The 27,566-nt window shown below is 36.7% G+C and overlaps 1 protein-coding gene across 2 annotated transcripts in view; it reads right to left on the reverse strand.

Moving 5' to 3' along the window:
* Nucleotides 1-3,347: 3,347 nt before the first annotated feature.
* Nucleotides 3,348-27,566, reverse strand: part of VAV3 (vav guanine nucleotide exchange factor 3) — a 453,372-nt gene continuing 429,153 nt past the window's right edge. For both annotated transcript variants that reach the window (XM_072644176.1, XM_072644175.1), the window contains exons 25-27: nt 23,973-24,102; nt 7,689-7,840; nt 3,348-5,826 (exon numbers count right to left, since the gene is read on the reverse strand). In XM_072644176.1, coding sequence (XP_072500277.1) covers nt 5,785-5,826; nt 7,689-7,840; nt 23,973-24,102 — 324 coding nt within the window. In that variant the 3' untranslated portion in view covers nt 3,348-5,784. The remainder of the gene's footprint in view (nt 5,827-7,688; nt 7,841-23,972; nt 24,103-27,566) is intronic.

Here is a 27,566-nt window from a genome sequence, read left to right on the forward strand (position 1 = left end):
AGGGGCAGACTACTCCAGGCACTCCAAAATGCCAGCAACAGAGCTAGATTATAAATTATATGTTCAAGGTGCTCTTGGTAGGAGGAGAGCATCTGCCAATAGCAGCTCATTCCCATATCTGTAGTCAGTGGGTGGTGTATGATGCCTGTGAAAAATGGTGCTCTGGAAGCAAAGGTCTTGGGATTGCAGCAGAACAGATAAATTCTCAGGCAATTAATTTTATGATGGGGTTTGCATCATGACAACAGCCAGTGAGTACCTAACCAATCAATCCTCTATACCCTGCCTTCCCACTCACGCTAGTTCCAACAACACCCACATGAACAAGTGTTAATCTTCATTTACTGGGAGGGACTAATTGATTTCTTTTTTCCTTTGAATGTCCTGAAAACTGGCAGAGTCAAAATTCAGAGAACAAAAGAGCATCTAATTTGTTGAAACCTGAAGGGCATCAGGAATATGCATGACTGGAAAAGAAGGGGAGTGGCAAATGTAATGAAAGTAAGAGACTACAGAAGACTAGCTTGAGCACAGCCCTGGTTACACATGAAATATTGAAAGACTTCTAACTCCAAATCCAGCGTTCACTCTATTATCCCATAACTGCAACACGTCTATGTGCAAATGAGCTTCAAACTACTGAAACACAACTTGAAAATTTCATAAATAGACCCCAAAAGTCTTAGAGCTATTTGAAGCTTGAAATTGCATGAAGACTTTTGGGACACAAAATTCAGAATATATTTTGAGAAAGAATATGGAATATTGACATTTGGTCAGCTATACGGGATCTTTTATGAGTTTGAATTTTATGAGAGATAATTAAATTTGATATTGAATAATAACAGTTGATATTCATATAATGCTTTAAAGTTTACAAAACTCTTTGTTGCATATTTTCTCATTTGATCCTCGGAGCCACTTATGGAATGTTATAATCTTAATCTCCTAGATAATAAACTGAGACTATTGGGAAGGCTTTATTGGAAAGAATGGACTTGTAGAGACTATCACATTAGATGAGTCCAGTATAATGATGAATATTAATACATGCACTTTTTTAGAATGAACAAAGTGGAACGCTGTCCCTCTATTAGAAATTTTGGGAATTTAATCATATTTTACATCATATAGCCTAATATTTTCTTATTTTTGATGCTAAAGCTATTCATATGATGTAAAATATTTAAAGACTTTTAGTATCCATGAAGGGAAATACAGTCTGTTTTAGTTTACTGCTAGGTATTTTAATTCTGAGGAAATTTTTCGTATCACATTTTTAAGACTATTATTAGCTACTCAAAAAAGTTCAGCCTAATTATTTGCACAGGAAACAAGGAGATGAAGAATATCTATTGTTCATATTGGTTGAGATTATAGAACTTTCCTATCAGTATATCTAGATATTGGTATACATACATAAAAATAGATATTATATATGTATGTGTATATACACACATACTGCATATGTGTATATATACCCAGTGCATATATGCATATATGTACACACATATCTAGAATGTCTTTGGGGAATTGTGTGATTCTTTCAATGACCCTAAGTTTCTCCCTGAAACAATGGATCATTTCTTTTTTTTAAACATTAGCATTCTACTAGGGATATTGTATGACTGTGAGTCAATGAAATAATACAATCTCTGAATATGTAAAATTGAAATTGTCCAAAAGGGAAAAGGGAAGTGTACAATGGTCCAGGAATGGGCTGCAACACAACTGAATCAAAGAATCACGCAAAAGAAGTGCCTTGCAAGAGATCATTAGAACAATGTATGACCATCAACAAACACAAAAGAAACATCTAGGTTGGTCACACAATGAATGATAGGGAGTGAAAGCCACCATGGTCTGTCAACAGCTAGGCAATGCCAAAAATAGAGAAAATTCCCAGCATGTTGCATAGATCCCCCATAGCAGATCTGTGGGAGAACACAGCAAGAATCCCAGAAGACAAAATGAAAATAGGATGGGATCTGTATTATCATAGCAAGTACATATATTGAGTAGATCACAGATCTAATCATCTAACACATAATAATCTAACATAATCTAACACAAGATCTGTTACTCAGGCCCCCTAAAAATAGGATCTCTTCTTAATCAGTTCAATTTGTTCATTTCAATTGTTTGATTCATACTTTCCAAGCAATTTGTAAAATTACTTTTTAAAGCATATATCCTCCTGAAAATATTCTCTTCTTTATTGAAAAGAAGGGGGGGAGCTGACCTTTGGGCAGGGTAGGTCAAGAATATATGACAGGGCATACAGGTTGGAAATGCTACCACTTGGATGTTGGTTTTTTGGAATCCTATCCTTTATCAATTATTTCTTACCTAGAAAACTGTTCAACACTCAAGAAAGTACTACCCTATTGTCCTCATTCCAACTACCATGACTATTGTTAGCAGAGAAACTTTCTACTTTACATTTTACTTCCTCTTTTACCAGACACACACACACACTTACCTTCTTTTTATTTTGACACACGTGGTATGTTGTTCCTGATTGACAAACATGCTAAAGTACTGAGAAAAAATGTGGTTAAAACAAGGGCCTTAGGCCAAATGACTTCTCTGAGATATGCCAAAGATATGCCAAAATGGATACAGAACTTGACACAGAATAAGAAAAATTGGGGTTTGAAAACTACCTACATACTTACTAGCTATGTGATCTAATGACACTGGACTGAATCATGTTGGGCCTGAATTTTCCCATCTGCAATGAGGCAAGCTTTCCCAGTTAAAGCTCCACACAAATTTCCATTATTTAAATTAGTATAAAGCATTATGAGGTGTGTCATGTTGAATGTACAATCAGGAATACTTGGGTCAAGTCCTAGCCTGACATTTATCAGCTGTGTGACAGTGGGCAAGTCACTTAAACCCAGTACTTTAGGGAATTCTCTAGGACTTATTTAATGTCATATTACTATAAAAATAGTAATACGAGTATTGGTAATAATAGTATTTATATCGTGCTTTGAAGGTTCGCAAAGCATGATGTAGACATTATTTTATTTTCATGACTAACCTGGGAGATAGGTGATATTATCTCTGTTTTGCAGGTGAATAAACTAAGCGACTTGGCCAGGGTCACACAGCTAAGTAAGCATCTAAGACAGGATATGGACTCAGGTCTTCCTGACTCCCAGTCCAATTATCCCTCCACTACACCCCCTGAATTGATGGAAAGTCCTTGTACTGAGAGCATTCCCACACTGCTGAAATTATAGTTCATTATTATTTCTTCATTTGTTATCGCCAAATTTTGGACCTTTCAGCCCCTCACCCATGCAATGGAAAGGCGGTTAAAACTGAGGACAATTAACTTAATACAAGTTGTAACTACTTTATTATATTGACATATTTACAAAATATTACAAACTTTTAAGTACTACTGATGAGATTCGAGGTGTGACAGCAAGAGCTGCATCCAGGCAAGGCAAAGCACAGGGGAGGTGGTGACGGGTGACTCGATAGCCTTGAATTACGTCTTTGGTATTAGAAATGCACGTGAATATGCAGCATTTAACTTTTCCAATACAGGGCATTCAACACAGACAAAAACGGGTGCAACCAGTATCTTATGAACAAGGGGGACTCAGCATGGCTTTAATATCCCCGTCTGCTGGGCAAGTTTCCCCACCAACAAAATGAAAAAAAAAAAAAAGAGCATAGGCTGGTTTAAAGGAAGTAGGTCAACTTACCAAAAAACACCCATGCTAAGACATGGGACCCATATGTTATGTTGCTCCCTCTACCACAATGCTCTGCTGAGTGCAACGTACGAGACACACCATTGACCCATGGTGGTGGCTGATGTTATATTAGGCATCAAGGAACATGATCTAAGAAAACATTCTGCCAGGTAACATTACTGTACAAATCATTTTACAAAGTACACTCTAGTGCTCATGTCCACATTGACAAATACACAAACTGGTGCCATCACACAGTATTTTTTTTTTTAACACAATCACAGTTTACATAATTCTGAGGTAAACTTCCTGAATCTATCCTATATGAAAAACTTCTAATTCACAACCATCTCCACCCAGATCAATGCATCTCCTTCAATGTGCACAGGGTTTTCCTACATGTAACTATGGGGGAGAATAGCATGAATTCTTCATTTCACAGGTGATCTCAATTTTCTTTTCTGAATGCTTTCAATTGGATTTAGCTAAGGCTAAACTATCTACATTCTTTGCAAGAAGCAAATGCATTCAAAATGTGCATGACATGATCTTCTTTATCCAAATATCAAGAGATAGGCAGACTCTGGTAACAAGAGGGATATATATACACACATATATATGTATATACACATAAGTGTATATTCACCTATACATATGTTTACATGTTTGTATATACACATATATGTGTGTGTATATATGTATATATACACACAGGTATATACACACACATACATAAACATATGTATTATGAACTAACAATGGTATCACAGCACCAGAGAATAATCATTTCTATTTCCATTACAGAAGAGGTACAAGCAAACCAATGAGTAGACTGTTCTACCAGTCACTTAATATCATTTAGGTGCCACTGTGTGATCGGAAATGGTCCATAAATTGGAAAACAATTGGGAGAAGCCTTGAGCCCCACAGTGAGCTATCCCTGGAAAACCTTGGGTAGGTCTTTGTCTAGCCTTGAAATTCAGAGACATGAATGGGAACGAAAGCCAGTTATGTTGTCTTTCTTCTAGAAACCACAACAGGTTTTGTGCTATTGGCAATCCTTCAGTCTTTTGAATTGGAAGTAGCAGGAGCAATGAAGTATATGCCCCAGATTTGGGAGAGGGAAAGAGAGAGGGAGAGAGACAAAAATGTCCTGTAGGTGGTGTTTGTCAAGAAGTCACATATTTATCAATATAGCCCTTGATCTGGCTCATGTAAACACAGACACTGTGATCATCTGGCAAGCAGCCACCTGAGGGACGCTGAGCCAAGTTTTCCTCAGAAACTTCAGTACAAAGTTGCCAGGACCACCACAAATAGTTTTCTGGATTTAGTAATAAAGTTCTCCTTTTTGAACATTCAGTTTTCAAAAACAATCACTCGCCAAGGCAAGGAGTAAGAAGACATCAGTTCAAACATCTCAAATTCTACACAGAGTGGATAGAAAACTTAGAAGTTTTCACTTGTATTTCTGCCGGGATGATTTGTAGGACAAAAGCGTGCGTGATGGAGTAAGTAGCCTCACTTGATATTTTCAGACAAGTGACACTAAACCTTTCCCATAAGTGGCCTGTATGACAGAACTCTCATTTCTCTTTCTGCTATGATAGGTAAAAGGCTCTAGTTCTTTGTACCATCAAAGACTTCAATGATTAGAGGAGGGAAGAGGGGGTGTGATGAGACAGGAAGGGGGAGAAGTAAAGGTGCATTAAACATTTACTAATGACTAGCATTGACAGTGACCTATGACAGGAAGTGAAAGGAAACATAAAGAAATGTATTTGCTGAGTTCTTCTGGAAAGAGAAGGTTTTGGCTTTTCACTGGTCCCTGATGATGACAGACTGGCAGGTTGCTTCTTGCCCAGCTCTCGGCAAGCCATTAATCTGTCAGTACAAGCATCTTTAGAAATCCCAACATTAAGACTGGAGAAGACAGGAGGAGGAAAGATGTTGATTAGCCAGAAATGCAGCTTTTCAAATACTTCAATCAGTTCATAATGCTTTGTGGATTTTTGTTCATCGCTTGTCCCTGAAATTTCTGGTCCAGACTGCAAAATTGGGATTGAAGTCATTCATCCTCTTCCACATATGTTGATGGAAACCAGCCCACCTGCAAAGAAAAGCAGCCCAGAGTAACAAAGGGACTTTGCATTTGGCTCTTCTTACTTGGCATGCCAAAGTTCTCTGCATATATTGTGGTATTGCATGGCCATGACACCTTAATTAAGCAGTAGTTCTATCCCCACTTGGTAGTTGAGAAGTTTGGGATGACTAAAGCTGACTGCCAAATACAGGTAAGGGTGGAAATAAAGGAAAAAGTTAAAGAGTTTTCCATAAACGTGGAAATCGATGTATAAATGAACAAACGATATGGTAGCAGCACAGAAAATCACTTCCATTTCCATTACAGAATAGGTCTGAGTAAAGTAACTAGGAAACTGGTCTTGATGTATTCTTCCCCTTGGGGAACTGACCTGGAGACTGGCAATGCTAACAAAACCTTCACAAAGGGCAATTGTGCATAAAGTTTATATTTGCTGGGGACCTGTGAGGCAGAATGGTATAAAAGAAAGGAGAACTGCCTCAGAGTTATACAGACCTGGGTTCCATTCCTGCCTCTGACATATAGTATGATCACAAGTGAGTTACCAAACATCTAAAGCCCCAGGCCACTCTAAAACAATAAGAGTGGTTCCACATCAAGTTCCCATACTAATGAAACCATAGGACCAGACTAATGTTCATATGAAAATAAAATGATCCAGCTGAAGGTTTGAGGGAAGAAAAATTTTGGGAAGGGACAATGAATTCCACTAAGAAAGAAAACAATAGGCCTTCCAATAATGTAGCTCAGAATTATTGCCGGTCTCACTACCAAAGAGAGTTCAAGCATAACATCATAGATTCAGAGCTAGGAGGGACCTCAGAGATCAGCTGCTCCAGAACTTCTTAAACTATGGGTCATGACCCCATAAGGGTTGGTGAAAAAACTGGCAACTGCCCAAGGTTTCTGAACAGGCAATAACCAAAAAGTAATTAAAAATCAAATGCATAATGAATCCAAGGTCTTTCTGGCAGGGACTTCACTGCAGCCTGGATTTTGAATACAAAGCAGGTGCACTTTGCACTGCACATGCCCTCAGGTCACATAATGGGAAGGAACCACTGCCAAAACCCAGAAAGGGGTCACTAAGAAGCCCTGAATTCTAGTCTATCCTTCTTCCCTCAATTGACAGTTGAAAAAAATCAAGGCACAGAGAGAATAAGGAACTTGCCTAAAAAGTAGTTGAGTAGGGATTAGAATGTATTGTCTTCTGGCTCTAAATACAGTGTTCCTTCCATTATACCATGTTATGGTAAATTTTTTTTTCTTCATTTCTTCATTCCTCTTCTCTATTTTTCCCTGTCTTTTCCTTCCTTCTTTTCTTCCTTCCTTCCTTTCTTCCTTCCTTCCTTCCTTCCTCTCTCTGTCTCTCTGTCTCTGTCTCTGTCTCTGTCTCTCTCTCTCCTCTCTCTCTCTCTCTCTGTCTCTCTCTGTCTCTCTCTCTCCCTTTCTCCATCTCATTCAGGCTGGAAGTACAGTAACCATTCATAACTTATTATGCCACTGCTGAGCACTATGGAATATTTAACCTGCTCTATTTCTGACCAAGGTCAATATACCATTCCTTTGGCAACCTAGCAGACCCCCACTGCTAGGGGTCACCATATTGGTTCCAGACCCACCCCACTCCACCTCAGAACTCCTTTGCTCAAGAGATTAGCTGTTAGTGCTTCACCACACCGCTTCTATGGTGAATTTCAGCTTCACATCCCCATTCTTATTATATAGAAATCAACTAGAATGCTTCATTTCCCAGACATTTTAGAAAAATAAATTTATTGTGTTTATAATGATACTATAACATAAAAATCAAATTCCTGTTGCCAGAACAGCCAAGATTATAAGTGAGATAAAGTCAATGGACTCACCCTTCCATTTGCTTCTCCCCTCCACCAGCCATTTACACTCATTTTTGTGTAAATTTTCACCACATCACCTTTGGACAAAGACAGCTCTCTCATGTCTCTTGCACAAAAGTCATATCGTGCAATAGCTATGCCCAGAACTTTGGGGCTCAACACTGCAGGAAATACAGAAATTTAACATTAGCCAGCTCCTCACAAACTAGTGGTCCCATGAAGATAAATATTATAATTATAATTAAAACACAAACCAGCACTATACAGAGTGGGCCTTTCATCAAAAAACTAGTGATAAGAATACAAAAAAATTTGGAATCAAGATTAGGGTTTCAACCAGCTTCAGGTCTGAGTCCTAGAAAATTTAAATAGTAACATGAAATTGCCTTTGTCTGAAAGACCCAAAGTATTCCAGTGCATTGCATTCTAGTGTATTGTAGCAATGGATGTGTTCAAATAAATACCAGCTTTAGGTGGACTATGCATTATGTATAATACATACGCATGCACACAGACATATATGTGAGTATGCATACGTGCATATATGTATAATTTTTGATGACCTGATTAGGAAATCATCAGAATCTGAAGTCATTTGAGCTTTGATTTCTGTGGGAGGTAAATGGATCCACTTCTAATCAGGAAGCAAGCAATGAAAATGGCCAAATAATCCCTTTCAACTAACACTAGAACCACCTAAATGCCCCCTTTTATGATAGTCAATGTCATGAACTGCTACTAATTGAATGTTTTTTGCTGCTTCCTTTTTGAAAGCATTTTGGAATTTGTTCAATCTTTGTTCTGCCAATAATATCACCTCTACTAGGAAGTTTTGAAACAGATTTCATGCAGAAAAAAATACACAGGAGACCCCTAAAGGGTTTCTTTATTCCAAATTGATGCCTTACACAATGAAGTTGTCTGATACTAATGAGACATATTAAAGGGCATGTGGAACAAGACATCATTTCTGACTTTCTAGTTCATCTAAAGTTATAGTTGGAGTGAAGAGGAGGGGAAAGGATGGATCTAAAATAATTCCTTTTCTCCATTTGCTCTTATTCATAAAAAAAGAAAACTGCTTTCAAGCTACCCAAGTCTGTCTATATATGGAGTTTCATAATACATTTCTAATAATTTCTTTACCTGCTACTTTGTAGCATTATAAAGGGCTCCCAGTTACACTCAGAGCAATTCTCAGAACTGTTCCCCTGCAGTTAGTGGGATTTTATAACTTCAAATTGGGTTTAAAAAAATAACAACTCTGGTTTAAGACAAAGAGACAAATGGGAAAAGTCAAAAGTCTACATTTCTAAGGTTTCCCCTCGCCAGACATGCTTTATGTAACAATGGAGAATTTCTCCCACATCATTACTCTGAAAGAGAATATGTGTGTGTGTCTGTGTGTGCATGCATGTGTGTATACATATATATATGTCATTTTCTTTTACTGCACCATTTATACATATCCATAATGGCATTCATGCTGTAATCTGTAATCTGTCATACATTATTGGTGCACTGCTCTTGGGTCAAGGTAAAATTCTAAAGAAAAATAGTCACCCATTAGCTCACTGTGTGACCTTTGATAAATCATTGAACATCTCTGAGATTCAGTTTTGTCGCCTCTAAAATGAGTGAGTCGGCCCACATGATCTCTAAGGTCCCTTTTCATTCTAAATAACTATGATTCTCTGGGGTACCATGCTTGACTTAACAAGGGGGAGGGGATAGAAAATATTTTATCTATATATAAATATATTTGCCTGGATGTCATCTAAGCTACCATTCAAGACTCTGGCCATACCATAAATCAAAGCTATAACTTGCCTTGTGTCAGTTTATTATCTACAGAAACGATGGACAACATCCATTCTTTCCATGGAACATGGAATAACTTTAACTTAAATAAGAGACAAAGACGTGAACAATGATCGAGGTTCTGCATGCATTTTTTTCATGGTTGAATAGAAATATTAAATTAGAAATCAAAATCATTATCCTAAAGATAAAATATTTTCACATTGTGCCTAAACAAATCCCAGCCTTTATACCTTCATACCACTTCCCTCCCTAAAACCAATCCCCCAACCCAATGATCACATAGATATAAATTAGAAATGTCATACTGGAGAAAATAATATTAAAAAAAACAGAAATATAAAATGTCATGACAAATACTTTATGTCAAAAAGAAGAACATGTATGGTTATAACAAAATTCCAGAGACTGGACATACAAAGATGTATCCTTATGAGCTGCCGTGTATGGAAACCAAAATATTTTCATTGTGAAACAAAAGCAAATTGAGAAGAAATATAAAAGTGGTAAAGCAGTACCTGACCAGAAAGGAGTGGAAGAAGGGGGGACAAAGCTGTAGTCTGGAGGAGGAGTTACAAAAGAAAACCCACAGAACAAAGAAGGGGCTTAGAGGGAAAAAAGAAAGAAAAAGAGAGAAGCAAAATAACATTTAAGTATTGTCAGAACATCTTAATAACACTGTTTAAATTATCTTCAAAACAAGGTTTACATTGTCATTTCGGGCCACCTGAAAGCAAGACGAACCATTGCAAGTTCCTATAGACTGCTGGGGTCTCATCATCTCTTTCTCCTACTTTCAAAATACCAACTAGGTCAAATGCTTGTATTTACGTTTTGTAGGAAATTAACATAGGGATTCCAAGTCCCCCATCACTATCCACAGCCACATAAACACACACACATACACCCATTTTTAGTTCATTTTGAGAAGCCCATATCTCTGGGGGAACGCTACCCTTGATGGGGGTTGATTATACAATTCTGATTAATATCAATAAACATGACATTTGTAGAAGATCCCCTAATACAGAGTGCTAATAATCTTTGAGTTTCTGGTGCTAGCAGAAAAGAACTCCATTTTACACTAATAGGAAAAAGCAAAAATGAAGACAGATGTGTGTATGTGTATATGTGTATGTGTATATATGTATATGTGTATACATGTTTTTAAGTATATGCATGTGTGTACTGTGTCTATATATGTATGTATGTATGTGTATCCCACCCATTCTGATCACCCTCAGAAACTGTCCCTCAGAAACTGTCCCATAGTCCCCACTGAGGTTGGTCCACATCAAGTTTTCCACTTCTCTTGGTTTATTCAATGCAAAGAGGAAAATTACCAATATATTTTCACTATCCAAACATCTTATATATCCCACCATCATTTTCAACTGAAAACATATTATGGTGAATCGTGTAATAAGATTTGCTAGTAACCCCATGACGACATCTCAACTGAAAGGAGGATGTAGCTTAGATGCTCAAGGGCAACTTTGCCCCAAGGTTCCATGTTAGCAGGGAAGAATGGGTAGAAGAAACATCTCTGTGGGGTTCACCTGGGGCTGACAATGTTGGCAAGACAGCTCAGTGACAATAAAGAGACCATCTTTCAGGCTGCTTTTATGCTTGGGAGACCTCCAGACCCAGACCCTGCTCAGATTTGCCACTCACAGGGCTACAAGAGTAAGTCGCTGGGAACAATTTACTGGAAACTTCTAGAAAATGAATCAGTAGTTGACTGGCTGGGATAAGAGTCAAGGAGTATTTAACTCTTCTTGAAACCTGCTAGACCTTGGGACCCTATAGGCTTCAGATACCAAGAAGTGTTTCTCATGAGGTCTGCAGATTTTGCTCATTATTTAAATTTCCTCTCTTTACATTTGGCTTAATTTGAAATACATCCTTATTAATTAATTCCCAAGAAACAGCAAAATAGCGTGGAAAAAGCATTGAGTTTAGAGTCAGGTAAGATCTGGGTTTAAATCTTACCTCGGACACTTGCTAATAAAGTGATCTTGAGGAAATAATTCCTCTCAAGCTCAGTTTCCTCGATGATAACTACCAGGATTTTTGTGTAATGAAACTACTTCATAGAGTGCTAGAGAAATGGTAGTTATTGACATCCTAGGCCCCAGATTTCTTTTTCTATTTCATATGATCACAAGAGATTTTGATCACAAGATATATATATAGAGCTGGAAGAGAGCTTAAAAGTCATCTAGCCCAATCTCCTCATTTTACAGATGAAGTTCAGAGAAGTTAAGCAACTTGTCTGAGGTCACACAGTTAGCATCAGGGGTAGAATTTTAATGCAGATCTTTCAACACCAGTGAACAATATTCCACATTATGTATTCTTCCAATGTGCTACTTTATTTATATGGACTTAAAAAAATTGGAGAGCTAGGTGGCATAGTGGGTAGAGCACTGAACTTGAAATCAGTAAGTCCTGAATTCAAATTCAACCTCAGACTTTTACTGCATATCTAACCTTTAGCAAGTCACTAAATCTTTCTGCCTAAAATTCTTCATATGTAAAATGAGGATAAAAATAGAACCTTCCTCCCTCCCTAGGACTATTAATAAGGATAAAATGAGTTAATATTAGCAAAATTCTTTACAAACATTAAAGCCTCAATTAAATGCCAGTTATTATTACTGCTTTTATCATTATTTTTAATCCCACACTAAATTCTTCTTCTGATACCTCATCATGGTGCATCCATAACACTGGACTCTCAAAGACTATTCCAGAAGAAAGCAAGTATAGGAAAGGCAGCTGGTGTTGGAACAACTGACTTCTGCTCCCAACTCACAAAAAATAATGAAATTGCAACAAGGTATTAAACTAACAGTAATGATACTCCATTTTGTGTTATCTTGTGACCAAGCATGAACAAGCTCTTAGATCAAATTGGAAGGGAAGCTAGGGATTGATTGGCTGACTGAAAACTGGCCATGATTCACTGGAGGCCCTTAAATAGCTGAGTCTTCCAGCCCTGGAATGAGAAGATGTGGTACCATATTTCAAGGAAGTCCCTCCAGGCCAGGATACCAGTCCTGCCAAGCATTCCAAATGTAGTAGTCTTAACGTAGAAGTGATGAGTATGGGTTCAAAGATAGTATCCCTAGCATCTAATGATGATCAGTAGTTTCAGCCAAAGGGTGATAGGTTTTTCAGTGACAGAAGTCTTAGAGTTGTTAAGAACTATGTTGGTGGAAAAGTGTTGTTACTGTTCAGTCATTTCAGTTATATCTGGCTCTTTGTGGCCCCATTTGGGATTTTCTTGGCAAAGATACTAGAGTGATTGACCATTTCTTTCCCCAGCTCATTTTACAGATGAGGAAACTGAGACAAACAGGATTAAGTGACTTACCCAGGATCACAAAGCTAGTAAGTGCCTAAGGTCAGATTTGAACTCAGGGAGAGGAGTCTTCCTTATTCCAGGCTCAGTACTCTATCCACTGCACCATCTAACTGCCCTTGGAAAGGGGTACTCACAGTTGGAATAAATTAACATTCATTAAAATATTTTCATTTACATTAAATTATCAGTAATCTTACTTCTAGAGTGTAAATTGCATAAGACTCATACTAATATCTTACTGAATCTTTTGATCTCCTGCTACCTAAAAGTGCCTTTGCAATAGTAAGAACTTAATAAATATGCATTGAACTGAATTATTAGAATCATTTTTTGGACAATGGCACATGATATTACTACCTTTTTTAAACTATCCATTATCATGGAACATAAGTAATTCTAATTACATTGACACCAAGATATATCCACTTCCAGACAGATGCTGTCTCTTCTTTAATGAGAAAATGGCACACATCTAACTTTTTAACTGACAGAAAAGTTGGCACTTAGGTTGACACCAGACATCTGTGAGAGGCTGAATTGTGAAGCCCTCATGCCACACGTGACTTTTGGCTGCTATTTTGAATTTTCTCCTTGAGCTGCTTTCCAAACTTCTATCTTTTAGTATATCCCTGGGAATTTTTCATCCACAGAGTAATAAAAAGACTATATTTCCCCCAAGTTACTAATGATGACTATTTAAGTCAAGAGCCTAAAGTGTAACAAGAGATAACTAAAATTTTCTCAGGGGAAGAGGAATAAGGAGCCAGTGAAAACACAATTAAATGTGATTTAGATGATCTTAAAAACAAGAAGATATATTCAAGCAGATGACCTTTCTTGGTTCTGAAAATCTTTTACATCCCTAAATTAATTTGTTTAATAATTTGATGGAAGATTTGCACTGATAACTCCAAATAAATAATTCTAGCATTCTACCTCCTGGTACTCAAGAGTTGCAGCTGGGTTTCTACAGATAACTTTTTCCAGTCTTCGACCCTTTGCTCTACTTTCTCTATTTCATTTCTCACTGTGAACTGATCCTGTCTCACAATTTCAATAAATCATCTCTGCTTGATCCTTTTATTAAAAATCTTATTGATGTGTTTTGCTTTTATTTTACAAATATTCACATATTACTCCCATTTTCTTAGAGGTCTCTTGCAACAATATAATGACCTCACCTCAAAGTGTCTACGACATTTCACACCTGTAGCACACACACCCCCAACTCTATTTTTTAAATAAATGAAAGTCTATTTTCTTTTGCTCCCATTCCCCATTCCACTGGCAAAAAGAAAAAGGAAAGAGAAACAAATTTCTTGTAACAAGTGCGCATAGTCAAGAAAAACAAATTCTCTCAATGGCTATATATACACACATACACATATATGTATATACATATACATATGTGTGCTTATATATACACATATATGTATATTTCTCACTCTGCAATCTAACCAAGAAAATTTAAAAAGAAATTATTAAAATGATTTGTTTGATTTGCAAAGTGCATTAAGAGTACTGATTGAAACCTATGTTAATTATTCTTTCTGGATGGACACACAACCAAATGAAGAACAAAGAAAATATAACTGAAGCACAAGCAGAATTTAAACAGCAGTTCGTTCAAACTACAATTGCATAAAAACCTCAACTCTGATCTCAAGTTCTCTAACAGCCTTCAGGACATTGCCCCTTTGGCATTCGGCTCTCACTTCAGAGTGAATGTTCCCCAAAACCTAACTGGACATCATCTATCCTCCATGGGAACTTCATTGTTTTTGTTAGTGATGCTACCTTCTCCTTCCTTACTTAGTCTCCCATTCTGAGTCTTTCCTCTACTTCATTTCATTACATCCAATGAGTTCATTAAGACTTTACAATTCTTCCTTTAAAATATTTCTCAAATTTTCCCCTTTGCTCTCTCCAATCTTTTCACTAATGCAATCATCCATAAGCTAACCACTTTAGGCTTAGGCTATTAAAAGTACCTCTTAATTATCTCCCCAACTCCACTCTCTTTCCACTTCCAACCTTTCCTACATCCTACCGTCTGACTCCCCATCATTTGATAACTGTCACCTACAGGATAAAAGTCAAATTTCTATTTTAAAGTTCAACACCCTTGATAATCCCATTCTGATCTCCATTACTAGAAGAAGAAAGTCATTAATCTCATTTTAATGGTCCCCCTTCTAGGGAAGAAACAACATGGAAGCATGGTAGTAGAGTAGAAAGTGTGCTAATTTTGGAATCAGAGGACCTGAGCTTGAATCTTTGGTGCAAGACTAGCTGTGTGGCCTTGGGAAAGTCACCTCTCATTTCTTAAAGCTCCAATGTCTCATGTGGGCTTCAATAAAAGGCCTTAGAGATCCCTTCCTACTTCTCCCACTCTCCCTTTCTTTACTGATACTTGAGGCAATGGTTATTATTGATTTTCATTAACTCCTGACTATTAAATCTCTAGAAGGGAATTTTTGTTAGTATGTTATATCAAGTTAAGTCACTAGTCAATATTTCAAAATTCTCTAACTCAAACTTTCTGTCCCAAAGTAGTACTAAAAATAGTTTAGCTATATAATAATACTGAGGACAGGATAGAGGGGAATACATGGGTGTTAGTGGAAAATACAGAATGGAGAAACAACAGACAATCTGTTCAGGGCACTTGTTTCTTCTTTTCCCTCTTGAGCTACCCATCTGGACATGCTATTCTAGTAACCTCATCAGCCTTATGGACAATTTGAAAAAAATTCTAGATTAGTTACAAATGCCAAAATTAATAGGTCAGGGCTCATGTTTCTTCTTTTCTGTTCCCCTGCTCCCTGCTCTATTTCTTCTCTACATTTTCACAGGAATATGAACTTTTTGAACTTTCTCTAGGTCCTCCTAAAATCCTTTTCTATTTATTCCTCAGAAAACAGAGATGTGCTAGTCTAGCAATACAATCTTAAGTTGAAATCAGATTTTTTTGCCCTTAGCCCAGCCAGCAACTGAACTTGGATACTAACCTGTTAGGGATATAGTTGACACTTTCTCTAACTAATGCCTGGTTCACAATTAAGGAATCTGATGTTTTGATGTGTTTCCCCAGTGTTGATCCTCCTGGTATCAGGGCTGCCCTTAGCTATGGAGATCATAGCTAAGAGTCTACAGATATCCCATTCTCAACAAGGAAGCCATAAATGAGGGCAAATAAATGTAGAATCCCTGTTAATGGGTTCATAAGACTATCAGACCACTTCTCTCATTTCTGTTATCTGCAATTCTTCACACCATGCATGCTCCACTTGGTCCCTTCTCTTCCCACTTCTCAAAGGAAGTATAAAATTATAGGACTTGGTGAATAATCTAATCCAAACTATCCATTTTTCAGATGAGGATATTGAGGACCAGAGAGGTTGAATTGCTTGACCAAGGTCAGACACAGCTAATTATTGGCAGAGCAAAAAAGCAACTGAAATTAAGAAACTATTCTTCAGTCTCATTGAGTAACCCAGAAAGATAGGTCTGGTCTGGTAAGGATGGGGAGTAGGAAAGAGAAGATTACATCCTTTATCACATCATCACTATCATAGCACAGAGTCTATTTTACAAAGGTCGGCCCTCTTTCCTGGTATGTACTCATGTGCCATCTCCTAGGCCTTTCTTGATCCATGAATCTTCCTCCCACGATGGTCTCCAGTTCTTAGTGTGTGTGTGTATATATATATATATTCTTGAGGACAAAGATTTTCATTTTTCTTTTAGTATCCCTAATATCTAACACAGATCTTTGTATAAACTGGGCACTTAATAAAAGCCTGACAAGTTGTCATAGGTCCCTGATTCTCTTAAAATCCTTCTTCAAGTCTGTGACCACCCAAGATTTAGGTCACTCCACAGGAAACCAAGAAAATTCCTTGGGCCTCCTAAAATAACATAACTATGCCTGGGATCATGTCCTTTGAAAACCTGTGTTCGCTGACCAGGATATTTTAGGCTCTCATTAAATATTTATCAATATCCTCTCATGTATTATCATCATCCATACATCTGACACATTTCTTCCATTATGATGAACCTTGAAAATAATCATTAATCTTCAAGGAGTAGAATCTACTTAGGAACAAGCTGCTCAAATAACTATCAGGGGCAACCCATCAAAAAAAGATCAGATACTTTTAAAAGAATGCAGACATCAGGATTGTGGATATGAAGGCTCCTAGTGCTTTCTACTTTTCCTAAGGTTGGAGATTCCCTCCCCTACTCTGCTGAAAGCGGTTTTCAGCTTGCCTGCCTCCTCTCTTCTCCCTTAGAGACTTTTAACAGAAATAATAGTACTAATATTCCATTTGATCTAAGAGTCCAATGTACAGCTTCCTGGTAGGGAAAGTTGCTCATGGGCTTCAGATGGGCATTCATCAAAGAGGTGGAAATTGAGGCATGTGTGTTAAAGTCACTGTGTTCTTCTACGGTGAAATAATCTGAATCATCAGTCATTGTAATATAGTAAAGTAATTCTCATTTTCTAAATGGAACTCCTATCATAAAATATATATCCAATGGATCATATTTTCACATAAGAGTAATATTATAATTAACGGTTATATTTCTGAATAAGATCACATGCTCAAATCTTAGGTTTGACTAATGATATACCACAGAGCAAATATAAACCACACAAAGAAGCAAAAGAATCTGTTATCTCACCAGTTTAGGAGTTCTCTCCAATGGTTTGTATCACAAGCCATCCACGATTACCCATCTCATGATACTCTTTTCTATGTTCCTTTAGTTGTGGGCTATAAGGTGCCCAACCAAAAGTTAGAGGCCTTCCAGTAGACCCTACAATTTATCTACCAACAGCAGGGGTCTCCTAGATATCTTCCTGGTTGAATGTCATTACTTTTCTCATTTTTGATCTCTTTAGTGTCATTTCTATCTCCTCTCTAAGCACCTTAGAAATTATTGTTAGAATACAAATGTAGTGATTTCAATAACCTTGATGGAGGAAAAAAAATTTGGTAAAGAAAAAAAAATCCTTTTTTTCCCACAAAAATCTTTTCTGTTTTGCTTTTGTTTGTATTTCTCCATCCATCTTCATTAAAGAATATTTTGGGGGTGATGTCGCTACCTGGTTTTACCCTCTGCTGCTTCTTTTTGCTTTCTGTGATGGTAATAGTCTACAATTGTCCATAATCCTTTTTCACAAGATTTTATAAGAGAAATTACATCTTAATCCAATGATGCTTTTAGCAGCTTGTTGTTACCTAACAAGTAAGTCAAATGATTACTGACTAAAACACTTTCTGGGAGTTTTCGACTCCTCATTGAAACAATTAATTTACATTGGTCAAACTTCTGGATGAAATCAGTGTCAATGTTATTTCTACTGTCCATTCCCCATGTTCTGAGTTTCAATTACTTTGATGAATTCAGGATCTGTTATAATTATGCACCATATTTTTCATTATTATTATGATTGCTTATTTTTTAAACAAATCTTGATCATAGATCTGATGAATGAATTGCTTATGCATAAACAGCAGACTCAGGGATAACTCATCAATAAATAACAAATATTTTCCTGTTTGTTAAAAAAATCATCTATTTTATTCTTTATCGTATGATGTGGAGACGTTTCAGGAACCAAGAATCACAATTAGAACATAAAGAAGCAACAGAATAGGATGGCAATGGAAGGAACTAAGCTGAATAAATGAAAGGATAGCGCTTATTAAGTGCTTATTATATGCCAAGCACTCCCACTAATAGACAGCTACAGAATAGAAGCAAAGATGAACTCTTCCCTCAGGGAGCTTACATCCTAATTCTGTAAGAAAAGCATTAAATGCAGCAGTAGCCAGGGAAGAGAAGGAAGGAAAGAAAACCACCGTAGGTGCTGAATGGAACGGGACAGGAATCCATTGACAAGCCCAAGGCCTTTCCAGTAGAATTGATTTGATTATGGTCATTGGATGGTGCGGATTAGCTTGGGATGTGAAGCACGCTCAGGTCCAAGGTCATTATATACAGTAGACTACATGAGTTTGTGATTTAATCATGATTATGAACTGTGAGCTAGAATAAGCATTAAACATCTGATTGATAATATCTTTGCCTTCTACAAAAGAATTTTGAAGTGCTTCTTAAAAACGGCTTCATAATTTTAAACAAAAGGATTCATTTTTTCATTTTAATTGGTTGTTTGTCCAAAGTCTCTAAAGCTATATAGGAATGTTCAAAGTGATTTTTTTTTGTCTCAGTAAAACAAGCAAAGAGAAAACCACTGAACTTAAAGATTCATTTCTCACAAATGAGTGAATCTTCCTCTAGCCCTAGATAATATACCTAGTGACTGGCAAACCCACTATTAGGGGCAAGCCTGACTCTGGTTAGCTCAGGTTAGATGAAGCATTCATACGTCATTCAACAGTTAAGAAAAGAAGGATGACTTAACCACAAAATAGAAAGCATTGTCAATGAAGATACTGTTAGCAGCTAGTGGCCAGTCTCCTGTCCTTAGAAAAATGACTCAGGGCTGTGACTAAGAACCCTCCAGACAATAAACAAATCTGAAAGGTCAAGGCCAGGTGTGGGTGGGCCTGTGACTAGGAGGCCAGGTCAATAAGGCCTGAGGTTACCAGGAAGTTGTCAAAGATTTTGAGGCTTGGGAGCCCTCTTCCCTATCCAAACCCCCTATGCATTAAGTTTCAAGGCCTTCCAGGGAAAAACTAGTCTAACTCATCTTAAGGAGCAGATGGGTAATTCTGATAAATATTGGTCCCGTCACAATATCCAACCAAGTACAAACTGGAAAAGTAAGTAGCAAAATTTCCTAAAACCATAGCATCTAAATTTAACAGGGACCTTAAAATTGTATTCCAAACCCTTCTTTTTCCAGGTGAGAAAATGTAGGCCCGGAAATGTTAACTGGAATCAGGGTAAAGCAGGGACTGATCATAAGTATGAAACAAAACCTGCTCACCTAGTATGGAACATCTGATCACGTCAGTTGATCTCCTCCCTCCTTAGCCTTATATAAAGCAGTGAATATAGCTAGAAAATTTCACCAGAAGGGTTACTGAGAAAAATTACTGCAAATATAGAGGAAGCTGTTTGACAGCTCTGTAGATCTGTTAATAGGGCTCATACCTTGTTCTCAATAAACGTGAGTGCATGTCTGTGCCTCTTTCAACAGCCTTTCCTCCCCTGGCTGGTAAGGGGGCAAAGCAAAGGCAATAGACAATTTCACAAATTGTAGATAAGCCTCTTCTCAACACTATCAGACATTTCCTAAACACATTAGTAGAAAAACAGCCTTTCAAGGACACAATCCCTGAGTGTGGATAAACTGTCTTGTAATTGAGGGGAAACTATAATAGACTGCCCCCAAATAAAAGGATGCTTTTTTTTTCATTTTAATTGGCACTTTTACTGTTACTGTAACTTAGGCTGTCTATCAGAGCATTCAGTGTTCCACATGTTCATCATTCATTCTTGACAACTGTGATGAGTACTGCTAATAAGTATCAAATAAGGGTCTGTCAATCAGGTAACAAATTATGTTCATATGCACTTCTATACTACATACAGAAACGGCTCTGTTCATGCTATCAGAACCTACAGATAATCTGTTGGATTTTTTTTAATCTCCTATAATATGACAACATCAATATCCTGCAAACAGCCTCAAGCATTTCTAAAGGTTCCCACTTTTTATAATCCAAAGATTCTAATGGAGTCTTAAATGGCATTTATTTGCTCCCCTGAGTAGGTAAAAATTAAAGAGGTTAGGGAAAAAGATAACACAAAATAATGCTGAATTCTAAATTGTCCAGCAAATTTCATGGGAAGCAGGAGGAAAAAGGTTTCACTAAACCATGCAGTCCTTTTTCCATACTGCTTCTCCTAAGCATAGAATGGCATTTCAATCCCTTTCATCAGTGGGTACTCCCTCCAATGGTGCGTATTTCAACCCAACCCACAAGTTTTTGTTTTGTTCTAATCTTTCAAGATCCCTCCAATCCTGAAATTCTGTGATTCTCATATACATTCTAAGCTCTGTACACCACATGTAACATACAAATGATTTTACATAGATATATAAATGAGAGGTAGAAGATAGATAGACATATACGTACACAAGCAGATAGATAGACAGGTAGATAGATAGATAGAAAAACAGAAAATTAGAGGATAGAGGGATGTTTTTAGGATACAGGTTAGAGGACAGCATGTATTTATTAAGTGTTTGCCATGGGCTAGACACTTTAAAGGGCAATGGGTATACAAAGCCAAAAATGAAACAGACCTTGCCCTCAATGAACTTATATATTATTAGCAGAAATAACATGTACACATGTAAGTATATTATATATATGTGTGTATGTTTGTCTGTATGCGTGTATACACACATACACACACACACATACAAATACAAGGTCTTCTCTGGGAGGTAAGAGACGAGCTAACCACTATGGGTATGGGGCAGGGAGGGGCATGTCCCAGAAAGGAGGCATCATAAAGCAAGGGATAATGAACTGAGCCTCATATGTACTTAGGACCTTAAGAGGCAGAAATGAGGAAAGAGAATATTCTAGACTTGGAGGGTAGCCTATGAAGAAGTATAAACACAAAGGATGTAATGCTGTGTGAAAGAAAATAAGAAGGCCAACTTGGTTAGTCCATAGATTAAGTGAAGGGAGGCAATGGTTTTTAAGCATAGAAAAATAGGTTGGAACAGACTGCAAAGAGTTTAAATGTCAAATGTACTGTTTGTATTTGTTACTGGAGGTAAGAGGGAATCACTAAAACCTATTGAGAAAGGGAGTGAGATAGTCAGACTTTTTTAGGATGATCAATTTTGGTAGGCATGTGGAGGATGGAGTGGAAAAGCAAGAGATGCAAGTGAGGGAGCCTTCTTTGCAAGCTATAAATTGACCAGGTGACACCTGAAAGGGTAAACTAAGGTGGTGGCTATATGAGGAAAGAGAAGGGGTTGTATGTGAAAGATGTTTTGGTAGAAGAAACAACAAGACATGGCAAAGGATGAGAAATGCAGGATTGTTAAATGGATAGATGGATGGATAGATAGATGAATGGATAGATAGATAGAAAAATAGATAGGAGAGAGAAGGAAGAAGTGAGGGAGGAAGGAAGGAAGAAGAGAGGGAAGAAGAACAGGGAGGGAGGAAGGGAGGAAGGAAGATGCATAGGCAGATGAATAGATAATAGAGAGAAAGATAAAGATAGATAGTGTTAATTTCTATAGTAGGTGAGAGTTAGAAGTGACTAGAAATCTGATTGACCTAAAGCATGAATTTCATCCATAAAATCTGTGACAAGTTTATCCCACTATCAGTTGAAGACTTTGAGTAATCAAAAAGTCATTACTTTCTAAGACAATTCATTCTATTTTCATACAGTTTTTACATTAGAAAGGTATGTGGTTGTTTTCATAGATAGATGCCAATTCTACCTCTCAGGAGCTCATAGGTGCTAACTTCTGTTCTCTGGGGACAAAGTTAAGGTTATTTCCTTTTCCATCTGACAACTTCTAGAATATGTGAAGACAGCTATCATGTTCTCCCACATGTCTTTTCTCCACACTAAACAGTCCTAGTTCCCTCGATGAGTCCTCATCAGGAATGGTTTCAAGTTCCCTCACCATTATGGCTGCCTTACTTTGGTTACATACCATTTCATCGATATTCCTTCCAAACTGTGACATCTGGAACTACAGATAATATTCCAGTCTGCAGAGAGACACTATCATCTTACTTATTGGATACTCTACCTCCTATTAAAAGCATTTGTTCTGTAAAACTTGGACTTAGTTAAAAGGCTACATCCAAGGACCTAGGAAGCCCATATGAGGCCTTGGCCCACAGGTTCCCCACCCCTGTTCTATGCAAATATCCAAATGACTCGGGCTTCATCAGTGTGGGCATCCCTATAATGATGATTATATCAATCTGAATCCATGGCCATTGGTGTAATGCATGTCCATTTTCCTCCATAATTTTACCATAACCAATGCTCTGAAGGTTTTCTTCATTTTCTCTGAACATTTTAAGGATATCCACATCAAACATTCTCCTGATGTGTGGACACTATGCTTTTATTAATTCAATACTTTTTGAGGTGGAGAGGCATTGGGGTCGACTGCCCATTCACACATATTAAATATGTATTCTAAAAATCTTGGGTCATTTTTATATGAATTAAAATACAATTTTATCCCCCGCCATTTTGTGCTTTTAATTTTGATTTTTTTTTTGAGTAAAAACTTTGTATTTATCTCTACTAAATTTCATCTTGCTGACCTTTAGACTCCTGTACCAGGAAGCTGAAATCTTTCAGATCCATGTTCTGCCAACTTCTCTATTACTTACCTATCTTTCCCAGCTTCATTTTACCTCTACCTTTTAACATGTTTTAGAATGACTGTTGTCTTCAATTGGGAGGGAAACAACAAAATGTTACTGACTTAAAGCATAAAATTGTGCATGCTATCCTTTAAGATGTTCTGCATTGTTATCATGGAGCTACTTTGGGAGGTATTTTTTAACTGATTTTTAGAAATAAAGTGTGTCCCAAAACACTTTTGGGACACCAAGGGTCTGGTTAACAATCTCCTTTTTTCAAAGATCACATCCTTTAGTCATTTTATATAACCTAAAGTTTTCATTGGTCAACAATTGGAATAACTTTCATTAGAGTACAAGAAGAACTACATGTCAGCTTTATTCAAACAGTATTGTAAAATCACCACAATGTCCATAAGTATTATGTCTAAGTTAGAAATACTTTGGCCAATACGAAAGTCAGTGAAAAGTGGATAGATTGTGAATTAATGTACCACGCACATTTCTGATAGATTTCTGAGCATAAACGTGATTTTAAATTTGGCAGCAAAAACAATGTAGCTAGACACATTCATAAACCTGTTAGCAGACCTGGTTCTGCTTAGCTTCAGAAAAGAAGTCCTAGCTCAAGACATTACCATATTAATTGGTTATCTGTCAAAATTACAGAATGAAGATGTTCTCTGTTATAGTGCCTTTAATCCCTAAGAGACAACTAATGGTATTCTAAATTATAATTACAATACTCACAGTTGCTGCTTGCTCTATTACCCCTCTGTCCAGCTGAATTTTCAGGCTCCTTGTATGGAAACTGGAGGGTAGTATCTAAAGTTCTGAAGCCTTCTTTAAGAGAATGATGCTTATAGTACTCGACAAGTTCCTTTCAGAAAAAAAAAAAGCACCAAAGATGATTTAAATAAGGGTAATTTTGTACTCAGTCAATTCAGCTTCTCAGACACACAATTACATGCTTTATAAAGATAATCTCTACAAAGCAAGCTCTTCATAAATACATAGAAGAGTAAGTGAATGATAATCTTTCCCCAGCTGCAAGGATGTGCCAGATACCTACCCAGTACCAGTTCCGGCTCTTCTAACCATTTATGATGGGAGGCCCAACCCCCACCTCATTGCTAATGAATACAGCAGATTCCATTATTTGGCAGTGGGATAGAGGACATGAGCAGAAGTTGCACTAATTTTCTATTTCAACATAGTAATTACTGCTCTTTTTTATTAAATACTTTTCCCCCTAAATAAACATAAAAGGATACAGCTGTTTGGTAACTATGTCTACTCCAAGTTTCCTATATTTTCTCCTAAAAGACAGGGGAAAAAAGAAACCTCATTCCCAAAATGCACCAAACCAAAACTCAAGAAATCCTCCCTTGACAGCATTCTTGGAAAGAAAGTCTTAGAACACAAGTCATAACACCTGTGCGCCTATGGTTTTCTTGGGGTCCGGGATATAACTGCTTCCAATTTTCTTTTGAAAGTGAAGTCTTTAATATATCTGCAGTCTAAAATTCTGACAATCCCAATGATAGCTTTCATACTAAACTTCAAGAAAACCATCAAAAGTATCAGTAGAGATCTTAGAAATCAGAGCTGCCCTAACTGAAACTGCACTGTAGTTGTGAGTGAACTTATATTTTCAGTGACACTCATCTTTTTAGATATTCATTGCATCTACATATAACCCAAGGAACATACAGATAATTGGAAATAAAATCAAAGGAAAAACCACTCTTGATTTCATTATTTTATCCCCTAATTACAATAAATACTGTAAATACAATAAATTCAGTAAGTGGGGAGGCAACTAATTTACTGGAAGCTTGAGCTAGTCATTTCCTCTGTGTTCAACAGACAGTCAAGGCAAAGAATTACAGCAAAGAAGAAAAACAATAATCCAGCATTTTTAATAATTTTAAAACCAAAATTAAAATTAAGCTGATCTGTGCTGGCCCCTCAAAGTTGAAACTACCTTCATAGATTCCACCATCATCATCAAATTAGTTTGGAAGAAACTTTGAAGGTCATTTAATAAAATCTGCTACATAATAAAGAAATTCTATCCATGATATCTATCCTCTGCTTGAAGCATCCGAAGGATGAGAAGCTCTCAACATAAGCAGTCCATTCCATTTTTGGACAACTTTAGTTATTAATTTTTACACTGAACGTACACCTTCTTCTATCTATTTGATTCTGCTTTTATTTTCTGAACAATATAAATCCCCTACTAGACAGTACTCTGGATTAGGAACATGTATGTGTACATGTACCCACACATCTATATATGTGTGTCTATATATATCTATACATCTTGAGCTTAGTTTTTGCATATACATACTCTAGATTAGGTATAAATGTACATGTATATAGTTACACACAAATACACATATGCATATATACACATGAATATATATGCATATATACACAAGTGCATATGCAAACATGGATGTGTGTGTGTACATGTAGGTACATTCACATAGACATACATACATACACAAATATAGATGATGCAGAGTATGTATATGCAAAAACTGAGCTCAAGGTATGAGTTCAGTGTATAAGTACACTTGTACATTTAAAAGATGTATGTGTGTATATATATATATATATAAACACATTATACTATATATAAATATATATATTTCACTTAATTTTTTTTCAAGGAACAGAAATCCACTTTCTCTCCTTCTCACTACTCAAAATAAACAAAATCTTTGTAATTCATAATTAAATCATAATCAAGCAAAACAAATGTATGCATCAGCTATGCCCCCACCCACCGCAAAAAAAATTCTTATTCTGTCCTGTGTTCATCACCTCTGTATCAGAGGGTAAATAATATGCTTCTTCCTTGGCCCTCTGGAATCATCCTCTTTGAAGAACTTTCAATGAAGAGTTTAAAATGTGAAGCTTCACTAAAGTTTTTTTCTCCGAATACGTTACAAAGGCGAGACTTGAGAAATAAATTCTAATTTGATTTGAATATTGTCCTTTACTTGAATCCAAATAGGACACCAACTTGACTTTTGCATAGCACTTCCAAGAGCATCTTGTTTCTGATTCATATGATGACCCCAAAGCATTGTTGTTACATAGTTATAATTTGAAAATGCAGCATATTCAGGGAGCTGCATTCTTGTGGTCTTTTTGAAAAGAAAAAAGATGACAAGGCTAACCTGAAACCCATTATCACAAGAGCCTCCAAATTACCACATCTATCTTCAATGTAATTTTAAAAATGTATTCATTGCAGACTATTGTGCATTACATATTTGTTAGAAGAACTGAGCTCAATATCAACTTCTCTCTGGCATAATGACACTTTGAATCTAGAAGGAACCTTAAAATAGCTGACATCCAACTACGTTTATATGGTTGTGACGTACATTCACATTCATTGACTCGTTTAATCCCTACAAAGACCCCATGCAGCAGGTAATTCCAGCATAATTACCCCCACAATATAGATTAGGAAACTGACATAAAGCCAATTTAAGTGACTCACCATTGTCCTACTAAACAACCAGTTTAGTAGAAAAGGGATTACTTCATTTATTGTATTTTTATCCCCTGTAACTAGCACAGTGTCAGGTACTGACTAAAATAAAATCTTTTGGATTAATTGATTGATAGGTCTCTTCCAGTCCTACATTCTTTCCATAATACTATGTTGCCTAGTTACTACCTATATGACCTAGGACAAATAATTTCATTTCACTGAGCCACAGTTTCCTCATCTACAAAATGAAGGGCTGGACTACTTGACTTCTTGGTCTGAATATATGAACCTAAAATATTTCAAGTTCATCTATAGATATATCTGACTTAATCATACAATAAATCTTTTCATATGTAATTAGTTGGGTAAAAATAAGCTGGTGGATCTCCTTGGATCCATATCTTTACTTGGTTCTATATCTCACTGTAACCCATACTTCTCTTAACAGTCACTGACTTCTAGATACTACAAATAACAAAACCAAACAAAACACTGGCCTTTTCTTATCGCATGTGACCCCTTTTCTCATTTTTAAAAAATCAGCGAGAAGCAGTCATTCTAGTCACCAAGGCAACAGGCGATGGGGATGGCTTATAAACACTACTTGGACTTGGATTTTTTGGCATCTATAACAAATGGATCAATATTAATATGTGTGTAATGGAATCAAAAACTTTTCTGGAGTCAACTAAGAAAAAAACAACAAAAGAAAAATTCTGATTGAACATACTTGACATCAAACTATTAAAAAAAATCCCAGAAGTGATCCTACACCTTGGGGAAAATTCTTTTTCCTTATAGAAGGTCAATGTACCTTCTCTTCTATA

The sequence above is a fragment of the Notamacropus eugenii genome, chromosome 2 (assembly GCF_028372415.1).
Source record: "Notamacropus eugenii isolate mMacEug1 chromosome 2, mMacEug1.pri_v2, whole genome shotgun sequence".
Classification (NCBI taxonomy): Eukaryota; Metazoa; Chordata; class Mammalia; order Diprotodontia; family Macropodidae; genus Notamacropus; species Notamacropus eugenii.